General features: G+C 40.4%; 1 protein-coding gene across 7 annotated transcripts in view; it reads right to left on the bottom strand.

The window, feature by feature from the left end:
• The window catches only part of SMARCA2 (SWI/SNF related, matrix associated, actin dependent regulator of chromatin, subfamily a, member 2), a 176,673-nt gene that overhangs the window by 127,121 nt on the left and 38,435 nt on the right, over positions 1-11,117 (bottom strand). For all 7 annotated transcript variants that reach the window (XM_038401726.2, XM_038401720.2, XM_038401725.2 and 4 more), the window contains one exon: positions 9,721-9,970. In XM_038401726.2, the coding sequence (XP_038257654.1) occupies positions 9,721-9,970 (250 nt within the window). The remainder of the gene's footprint in view (positions 1-9,720; positions 9,971-11,117) is intronic.

Genomic DNA, 11,117 nt, shown 5'->3' with positions numbered 1-11,117 from the left:
CTTTTTCAAGTGCTTGAAGGACTTACTAACCCTATTTAAAGGATACATTTAATTAATCTCTGCAGTTCAGCATTTTATCTTCATCTATACAGAACATGGCTATCACATTACAAACTGAAGATAGAGATCTCCTTGCAAAGTAGGTGATACTTACCTCTCTCTCACCAATTGAGGGTAACTGTGGAAATTGTGCCAGAGCACTGCAGGCTGTAGGAAATGGATGCCAGGCAGCAAGCAAGAAAGCTTTATAAAAGGGAGACCCTTTTCAGATAATAAAAGGACATAGTTTGCAGTGATCATAAATTAAAGATGCTGGAAAGTGCCATTTTTTTTTAATTAATGCTGGTGGGGAGGAGAGCCATTCGACCTAGTGGAACAACATTAAATTACACTACACATCATTAGTTTTAGACATATTCATTAAGATTAAAGCAGCACTTTATTTCCAAGAAAGTATTAAAATGGAGTTTTATAAAAGCATGTCATGAATTTACCACTTTGGACATATTTCAAGTAGCACAGCAAATTTAACAGTTCAACACATAGTAATTTAAACTTTTTATATCAATGAGTATTTTAAATATCCAAGTTTCTTTTAATCTATCATTAGTCACATAGGGATTAACAACAATTATACCCCTAATTTCATCTCACAGCAACATATGCCGCAAGAGCTGCTAAGCACAACCAACTGAATTCAGGGGCAACATCAACTCTAAATTTTCTTGCTTTTTTATTGATTTAAGCTAAAGCTTTTTAATGTCAAAATGTGGTGCTTTTGGGGGAGGAAGGGGGAAATCTATTAATTGTAGAAAGTCTCCCATTGACATGTCATCAGCTTCCAAGGCTTCTTCAATCTCAACAATATGTTAATGGTTCTATTACTGCTCCTCCATCTGTAGTTGTCCATTTAACAAATGGCTAATGGAGAAGAACATGACGCTGCACCTTTAAGTCAAGAAAGATGTGCACAGCAATACATATCTTATCCTGTGCAACTTTGGAGGTCTGCAAAAGCACTCCATCAACTTCTTCCAGGGTGCACATGCGCCGAGGTGCACTGCCCACACATACTTTCAGGTCACTTTTCCCTAGGCAGTTACATTAGCCATGCATGCGCAGTATGACGTTCCTTAGTGTTACACTTCACAACCTAAGCAAGGAGAGCCCGTACCTGAGACTACTGCACATATACAGTAGGCGATTTTCAAAGCTTATAACTTGGTTAACACCATAGGAACATATCCAGTAGGAATATATTACCGACCACCTGACCAGGATGGTGATAGTGACTATGAAATGCTTGGGGAGATAAGAGAGGCTATTAAAATAAAAAACTCATTAATAATGGGGGATTTCAACTATCCGCATACTGACTGGGTACATGTCACCTCAGGAGGGGATGCAGAGATAAAGTGGCTTGACACGTTAAATAACTGCTTCTTGGAGCAGCTGGTCCTGGAACCCACCAGAGGAGAGGCAATTCTTGATTTAGCCCTAAATGGAGCACAGGATCTGGTCCAAAAGGTGAATATAGATGGACTGCTTGGTAATAGTGACCATAATATCAGGGGTGGCCAACCTGAGCCTGAGAAGGAGCCAAAATTTACCAATGTACATTGCCAAAGAGCCCCAGTAATATGCACTGATTATATACGTAAATGTATTTGTTTGTATAGATATATATATATGCATGCACATAATCATAATATAAATTGATCATGTATATTTATTATACATTTATAATATATAGTTAACAATAATAACAACTTAATCTTTTACTTAGTGGGACTTCTGGCAATCTTTGCTTTCAACAATTCCCTTGAAGTTTGGTTTGTATTCAGCTGTGTTCACATGCAGCAGTTCTCTTAAGTGGCTGTCTATCAAAACGGATCGGAGCTTGGATTTCACATATTTGAGTGTCGAGAAAACAGACTCACAAAGATAGGTCAAGGCAAACATCGAGATTAATTTTAGGGCTGCACCTCTGATGTTGGGGTATTTATCCTTTGGTACAGATTTCCAGAAAGTAAGGGTCCTCTCTGTCTTCTGAACAGATTTCAAACAGTTCTATTATTTCCATCTGGGATGTTTCTTCGTCAGTGACTAAAGGCGGCTTCAGACAGACAATCGGCTTCAGCACTAAAAAGGTCAATCAGAAATCTGAGTTGAGGTCTTTTCTGCAGCAAATCTTGGAATCTTTCCTCAAAACTGTGCTTAAGATCTTTAATCACACTCGCATACCTAGTTGTGCTCCATTTTAGGGGTTCTGCTGCATCTTCTTTTGATCTGGCTCTAAGTTGTGACATTGAGGGAAAGCGTGTCAGCTCTCCCTCAAGCATTTATCTGGGAAACAACTGTAGTTTGTTCATGAATGCAAATACGCCTTGCACTACATCAGACAGCAACTGGTATTTTCTTTGTAAGTCCACGTTTAGTTTATCCAAATGCAGCAGCATGTCTGCAAGAAATGCCAAGTCTAGAACCCATCCAAGATCTGTAAGCTCGGGTGTATTATGTGCTTCTCCTCCATAAAAAATTTTACTGGTTCCAGGAGCTGGAAAAATCGAACTGCGCAGTGAAATGGCAAATCAGCAGGGAAGTCGTCTTCATCCAGTTCTTCAATTACATTTTGAAATGGTCTGTGCTTGAGTGCATTTGAAAGACTGTATTTCCCAATGTGCAAGACAGGTTTCATGATGTGATCAAATTTGAGATTTTTAGACACCAGTTGCTCCCGATGAATAATACAGTGAAATGTCCAAAATTCGGGAAAGCTCTCGTCAGACTTACAAATCCCTACTAATCCATTCACAGATCCCCCATAGATGGAGCCCCATCCGTTGCAATGGCAGTGAGCTTCTGTAAAGGGAAGTGACTTTTCGCAACTACCAACATGAACACCTCCTTTAGATCTTGTCCACATGTTCTGTCCTTTAGTGACATGATATCGAGGAGTTCTTCCCTTACAACTCAGTCTTCAGACACATTGCGGACAAATACCAATAATAAGGTTTATCCTGTGCATGGCACGACTCATCCAAAGTGATGCTCAAATACTTACACTGCTGAAGTTGCAAGTGCAGTTGCAATTCGATATCACTGTTCAGGTTGAAGATTCTGCATTCTGTTGTGTGGTGTGAAAGCTGCAGGCCAGAAATTTTCTTCTGTAGATTCTCGTTCTCTGGTGACAGGATTGAAATCACATCACTGAGGCACTTTTTTATAAGCTCTCCTTCAGACTAGGGCTTTTTTGCACAGGCTATGTGTCAGGACACACACTAGGAGGCTAACGTTACAGTTGGCGACCAGTTGGCAAATCTGGTGGAAAAACTGGGCTTCTACATCTGTTTGTTTTTTCAAAGTTCTCAGTTATAAAGTGCAGAGTTAAGAACCTTGTGGGAATTCTTGATTCATATGTGCATGGCTCAAAGCAAAATGACGCTGAAAGTTTGAAGATTTGAACTTCGAGACACAAGTCTGGCAAAGAAGACACATGGACTTACCATTACGTTTAACAAAAAAGTACTTTTTCTCCCACTCCTGTTGGAAGCCTCAATTTTCATCTGTGTATTTTCTTTTCTGCTTGCACTTGCCTTCCATTGTAAGATGGTGTAAGAAAAATTTAGATTAAAATTTTCTACACCAGCTACTCACCGTGTGCTTTATTCAAGGAGACACTGGGGCTGGCAAGGGGATGCTGGACCCCTGGCTCTGTCCCAGGCCCCACTCTCTACTCCACTCCTTTCCCCAAGTCCCCACCTCCACCCCGCCTCTTCCCACCCTGTCCACCGAGTGAGCCATGTCCTAGCTCTCCCCGCCTCCGCGAGCCTCCTGTGCTCCTCCTGCCCCCTTCCCCCTGAGCCTCCTGCATATCGCAAAACAGCTGATCGCGGCAGGCAGGAGGCACGGGGGATAGAGGAGGAGGCACTGATGGGGGGGGCTGCCGGCGGGCGGGGAGGCACTGAGGGAAGAAGGGGGAGCTGAGCACTCACCGTTTTTCCCCAGAGGCAAATCAGGAGCCACATATCTTCTGAAGAGCCACATGTGGCTCTGGAGCCACAGACTGTCCACCCCGATACTATAATTAAATTTAACATCCCTGTGGTGGGGAAAACACCACAGCAGGCAAACACTGTAGCATTTAATTTCAGGAAGGGGATTATATAAAAATGAGGAAATTAGTTAAACAGAAATTAAAAGGTACAGTGCCAAAAGTGAAATCCCTGCAAGCAGCATGGAAACTTTTTAAAGATACCATAATAGAAACTCAACTTAAATGTATACCTCCAAATTAAAAAACACAGTAAGAGAACCAAAAAAGTGCCACTGTGGCTAAACAACAAAGTAAAAAAGCAGTGAGAGACAAAAAGGCATCCTTTAAAAAGTGGAAGTTAAATCCTAGTGAGGAAAATAGAAAGGAGCAAAAACTCTTGCAAATGAAATGTAAAAATATAATTAGGAAGGCCAAAAAAGAATTTGAAGAACAGCTAGCCAAAGACTCAAAAAGTAATAGCAAATTTTTTCTTTTAAGTACATCAGAAGCAGGAAGCCTGCTAAACAACCACTGGGGTCACGGTACGATCGAGATGCTAAAGCAGCACTCAAGGACGATAAGGCCATTGTGGAGAAACTAAATGAATTCTTTGCATCCGCCTTCCTGAGGATGTGAAGGAGATTCCCAAACCTGAGCCATTCTTTTTAGGTGACATATCTGAGCAACTGTCCCAGACTGAGGTGTCATTAGAGGAGGTTTTGGAACAAATTGATAAACTAAACAGTATTAAGCCACCAAGACCAGATGGGATTCACCCAAGAGTTCTCAAGGAACTCAAATGTGAAATTGGAGAACTACTAACTATAGTTGGTAACCCATCATTTAAATCAGCTTCTGTACCAAATAAGTGGAGGATAGCTAATGTGACGCCACTTTTTAAAAAGGGCTCAAGAGGTGATACTGGCAATTACAGGCCAGTAAGCCTGACTTCAGTACCGTGCAAACTGGTTGAAACTATAGTAAAGAACAAAATTGTCAGACACATAGATGAACATAATTTGTTGGGGAAGAGTCAACCTGGTTTTTGTAAAGGGAAATCATGCCTCACCAATCTACTAGAATTCTTTGAGGGGGTCAACAAGCATATGGACAGGGGAGATCCAGTGGATGTGGTATACTTAAATTTTCAGAAAGCCTTTCACAAGGTCCCTCACCAAAGGCTCTTAAGCAAAGTAAGCTGTCATGGGATAAGAGGGAAGGTCCTCTCATGGATTGGTAACTGGTTAAAAGATAGGAAACAAAATGGTAGGAATAAATGGTTAGTTTTCAGAATGGAGAGAGGTAAACAGTGGGGTCCCCAAGGGGTCTGTACTGGGACCAGTGTTATTCAGCATATTCATAAATGATCTGGGGAAAAAGGGTAAACAGTGAGGTGGCAAAATCTGCAGAAACAAAACTAGTTAAGTCCCAAGCAGATAGCGAAGAGCTACAAAAGGATCCCTCAGAACTGGGTGACTGGGCAACAAAATGGCATATGAAATTCAAATGTTTTTAAATGCAAAGTAATGCACATTGGAAAACATAATCCCAACTATACATATAAAATAATGGGGTCTAAATTAGCTGTTAACACTCAAGAAAGAGATCTTGGAGTCATTGTGGATAGTTCTCTGAAAACATCCACTCAATGTGCAGCGGCAGTTAAAAAAAGCAAACAGAATGTTGGGAAATCATTAAGAAAGGGATAGATAATAAGACAGAAAATATCATATTGCCTCTATATAAATCCATGGTACGCCCACATCTTGAATACTGCATGCAGATATGGTCGCCCCATCTCAAAAAAGATATATTGGAATTGGAACAGATTCAGAAAAGGGAAACAAAAATGATTAGAGGTATGGAGCATCCGCCATCTGAGGAGAGATTAATAAAACTGGGACTTTTAAGGTTGGAAAAGAGATGACGAAGGGGGATATGACAGAGGTCTATAAAATCGTGACTGGTGTGGGAAAAGTAAATAAGGAAGTGTTATTTACTCCTTCTCATAACACAAGAAATTAATAGGCAGCAGGTTTAAACAAACAAAAGGAAGTATTTCTTCACACAATGCACAGTCAACCTGTGGAACTCCTTGCTAGAGACTGTTGTGAAGGCCAAGACTATAACAGGGTTCAAAAAAACTACTAGATAGGTCCAACAATGGCTATTAGCCAGGATAGGCAGGGATGGTGCTCCTAGCTTCCATTTTCCAGAAGCTGGGAATGGGCGACAGAGAATGGATCACTTGATGATTACCTGTTCTGTTGATTCTCTCTGGGGTACCTGGCATTGGCGACTGTTGGAAGACAGGGTACTGGGCTAGATGGACCTTTGGCCTGACCCAGTATGGTCGTTCTTATGATCCACTGAAATATTCACATACTTTTCTACAATGAGGGCTATATGCCAAATTTAAAGTTTTGGTACTTGATGTCTAGAGTGTAGAATTGGTAAAGAAGTGGCAAGAATCTTTTTTTATGATAAGGAAAATATTTTTCCATTCTCTTACTACCAAAAAAAGATGGATGAACTGGTTTTTACTCAAACATTTACAATGCATTTAAACTTCAGGCACAGACCAAACTAAATACCTGACCATTTCTGAGACATATCAGCAACTACGATGGGTTCTGAGAATGGGAATGCTTATACTACCTTAACTATAGCTGTCATGTCCTGCTCCCATTGTGCAAAAAGGCACACACACTTTATCTAACGGTATCAAATTTACCAACAAATTTACTACAACAAAACAACCCCCCCCCCTGCAGCATTCAAGAGAAAAAAAAAAAAAACAAAAAAAACCCCACAATTCAGCCAGCCTGTCACCTACAAAAAAAAAAAAAAATCCTTTCCAACCTCTCCTCATTCAGGGCAGCATACCCTCAGCCCTCTCCAAAAACCTACAAAATATGTCTTTGCAGCTTGCCCAAAAGATACAGAGTGAGGGTATTTCAAACCAAGCAGCTTTACAATGGATAAGATGAAATAGTTGTTCAAGGTTTCTAACACACTCTTCCGACCCTTGCACAAGGACTAGTCACAGTCATATTCCTTGCACTCCAAGCTTAAAAACTGTGTGGAGCTAGAACTACTAGCCACCACAAAGGCAGTGAATGGGGGAGAATGGGATCATGCCCCCCTCTTCCGAACTTCTACCAGCCAACATTGTTGACTAGCTGTGAAGAATGCATGCCACACCCTTCATGTCTTCCCATTCACATTGGGGAGTTCCCAAGGCACAATGCCTCTCTGAGGTTCTCTGAAGTCCTGCGGGGGTCGTGTGACTACTCAGCACCTTCAAGACAGGCCAGAGTCTTAAAGGCATGGTTTGAATCCAAAGAACACTATACTTTAGCCTTGAGGTAGACACAGTCTGTTAATGCACTGCTAAGAGATCCACATTCAAATCCTGGATTAATTCAGGAAAAAGAATAGCTATGCGATCTCCTGTAGGTCCCCATTTGTATACATCCCTAAGCCATACAATCTGGCACAAATAGCAATCTCTGATCCTGGAAGAAGCAGGGTTTGAAGAGAAGAAGCAGTTACAGATGAAGGCTGAGGGGCACCATCAGTGATATATGAAAGTGTGTGTGGCACTGGCTCATAGGATTCCTGGCTCATGTCATAGCTATATCCCCTTCCATAAGAACAAAAGTTAAACTGTACTAAGCTTTGTATATCATATATGTTTTCTGAAAATGCTATTAAACTACAATAACCGTACACAATGAAACAGGTAAGGCCATTCCAAGTTAAGGTAAAAACGATGCTAGTGACTAGGGACTCAATCCAGCAAATTGCGCATTTAATTTAAGCAAAAGCTTGACTATTTTGATGGATCAGGGACTGAAAAAAGAGTTTCAAACGTAGAACAGAGAGTATCTTTAGGCCTGTTCTTAATCATTAGTAAGATACTTTTTGCTTAGCACCATTACAAATATGTCATATTATGCAAAGTACTACAGATACTAAGTAGATCTTTGAGCAGCATCATAACTCTTACCTGACAGGGCAGTTCTGTCTTACAAGCTTATATACAGCATACTGAAGTACCTCTAAACATCCTTCAAGGCAGTTAAGATGCAATGATGCAGAATCATGCGAGATATTATCCTCTGCAGGGTATTCCTAGGTAAGAGCTTCCCCATCTCTGCACAATTTTCTAGTTTTGCTTAGGGTACTGTAATCACACTACCTTGCCCACCAAAACCGGGCTATTTGATCATTTTGTCTCTCAGAAAACGAAGCTTGGAACAAAGCAAATCCTGGAACTGCATCACAAAAGAGGAGTTATGACACTCTGGATAAAACTAAGTTACCTACACTGTAATGGTCTCTTCTAAGCAGAACATTAGAGTTCAAATCATTTTATTGTGGACATCTCACCCACTTACTAGCCCCCCTTCCTAGCACACTGCTGCTAAACATTTCATATTCTATAAAAGTTCATCTCAATCACCCTCCCTCAGATATTTGTAAAGCTTGAACATGTTCCTGAAACAAATGTCATTAGATCCTGCTTCCCATTTCTATTTCCTTAGGCCTTTACCTTTTCAATAATTGGAACATAGGCACTGCCATTCCAGATTGGACAAATGGAACATCTAGTCTGACAGTGACCAATATGAGAGGTTTAAGAAGAAGGTGCAAAACCCCTATAAATGGGCAACTGTATAACCACCACTGTCCCAAAGGGGAATTTTTTTCTTAACCCTAGGTAGGCCCTGCAGACACCTGCCTATCATGCTGACCAATACTGTCGCATTGTTTCCTTGTACTCCCCTATATGTTGGTCTGTCTGCACCTGTTGTCTCTTGTCTTAGATTGTAAGCTCTCGGGGCAAGGGACAACTTTTATTATGTATTTGTACAGAACCTAGCACAACTGGGTCCCGGTCCATGACTGGGGGTCGTTGGTGCTACAGTAACACAAATAATTAAATATTAATAATTAAGTATGAAGGTTGATATGCTATTATAACAGACACTCCTGGGTCCTCAGCACTTTTTAGTCAGGACACTTTTATTTAAGAGCTTAAATATGAACATAAGGACCTCATTTTTGGTATTTTTTTATATCTTTATTTTGGCTTGCTTGCTCCCTTTACTTTCTGGTAGATCAGCCAACCCACATTACATCGGACAAACTTCCTGTTTTTTATTTGACTATTTGTTCTTTGACTTCCATCCTGGCCCTCCTAATTTCCATTTTACATTTAATCTGTTAAACCTTGTTCCTTTCTATTGGAATCATTTGGGATGGATGCCCACTTATTGGAAGATATACTTGTGTTCTTGACACTTAAGTATCCCCCTCCTCTTCCCCTGGATTCCAGCTGTCTTTTTTCCCCTTTGTTTATAATTCTGAATACTTCTTGTGATTGATAATCTTTGCTAAAATAGCCTCCATGTTGATTCTAAGGATTTTAGTTCCATAACCTGAGTCCTTTTGGTCCTGATCCAGCAAAGCACTTGAGTACATGTTTAACTTTAAAGTAAACTTTAGAATCACCCTTTAGTTTGATGTCCCTATATTAGTTTTCACTATGGCCCCTCTCAAAAGAATGATTTTAATTATGACCATTATGAGCCACAATTACAAGAGAGACCAGAGCTAGTGTCCACAAATACAACACTGAAGCATGTGTGGTTTAAGTCTCACGTATCCCTCTTTACCTGTATTCACGCTCCTGGAGTATTTCAACAGGATCCAATCCTTGTGGCTTCTGGATGGGGCTGATACGGTTCTGTTTTTGCTGCAGCTGGACGATAGGTGAAGGCTGTCCAGGTGTTGGCTGTGGTACAGAAGGACCAGGCATGGCTGCAGAAGGCTGAGCAGCAGGAGGGGCAGGTGAAGGCCTTCCACTAGGAGGTGGTACAGCAAGCTTTTGTGGGGTACTGGCAACATTCATATCTGGGCCTTGACCTGCAAAACAAGTAATGAGGCCATGTGAAAAACAGAGCAGCTTTATTTTGAACATAAAAGCCTGCAGCTAGGCACCTGAGGCAAACTTTCAAAGTTAACAAAAATACACACTAAGATCAGTTTCAATTCCCATAGAGGAAGAATATATTGTAGTGGACATTACAGAAAGTAATCCAAAAATAGTAATGGCAACTGAGAGTTTATTAGGGCTATATTTTCATTTAGTTTTTTGGAGGGGGTTTTAAGTGTATTGTTTGTATCAGCAAGAGACTTCTAGCACTGGGTAGATCTAGGCAGAGGGTCAAACTCTGCTCTCTTATGTGGGCACTGTCGCCATGTAGAATATGAAAATACACCCAGGAGCAGAATCTGGCCAGCACCAAGAGCAAGCTTCTTTCCACAGCTCTGCCAGAAAAAAAGTTAGCAGTATTCATTTAATTAAAATGTCCACTTTTATATACTCTACAATATCTTAATATACTTGTAAAACTACTTTAAAAACAAAACAAAACACACACTACCCCAGATTAAGATAATAATATAAGTAAATATTTCTAATATTTGGTGCTTGATTTTTCTTCTAAACTGTAGCACTCTCCTTATTTCAAAAGTTTAATGCATCACTTAACATGAAAGTAGCATCTAATAGGGAGTTACAGTTTATGGGCCACTGTGCATGGACGAATAGTTACTGATTTGATGGAGATGTGGGAGAGAGACATTGAAAACAACAGATATCTGCAACAATAAAGCTGTCACTGTATTTTTTGAAGGGGTGCAGGGGTTGGCATATAATAATTCAATTGATAAAACACAATCTCAGAATCTGTCTTCAATCCCAGGATCAGTTTTCTTCAGATCCAAGATCCGAAACCCATCTGGAGAAGATGGCTCATCTTCGGGGCTCAGTTTGTTGGAGCGCTCAAAGAAATGTAACGCTACAACGGATGAGACAGTGGTATATCGTATCTTTTTTAAAAAGAGCGATAAATATCATCTGATGACATTTCTTTTTAGAATAGCGAACCATCATTTAGTCCCCATTTCCTCCAAGATTTAATTCTCTTTAAGTACTGACACAGAATAAGGAACTTTTTAATAGGAGAAATCTGTACCATATCAGTGTCTGCATTAAAAAAAATATTAA

The sequence above is a fragment of the Dermochelys coriacea genome, chromosome 5 (genome assembly GCF_009764565.3).
Source record: "Dermochelys coriacea isolate rDerCor1 chromosome 5, rDerCor1.pri.v4, whole genome shotgun sequence".
Lineage (NCBI taxonomy): Eukaryota > Metazoa > Chordata > Testudines > Dermochelyidae > Dermochelys > Dermochelys coriacea.
The sequence above is the reverse complement of the archived record's forward strand: the minus strand, read 5'-3'. Positions and strand labels throughout refer to the sequence as shown.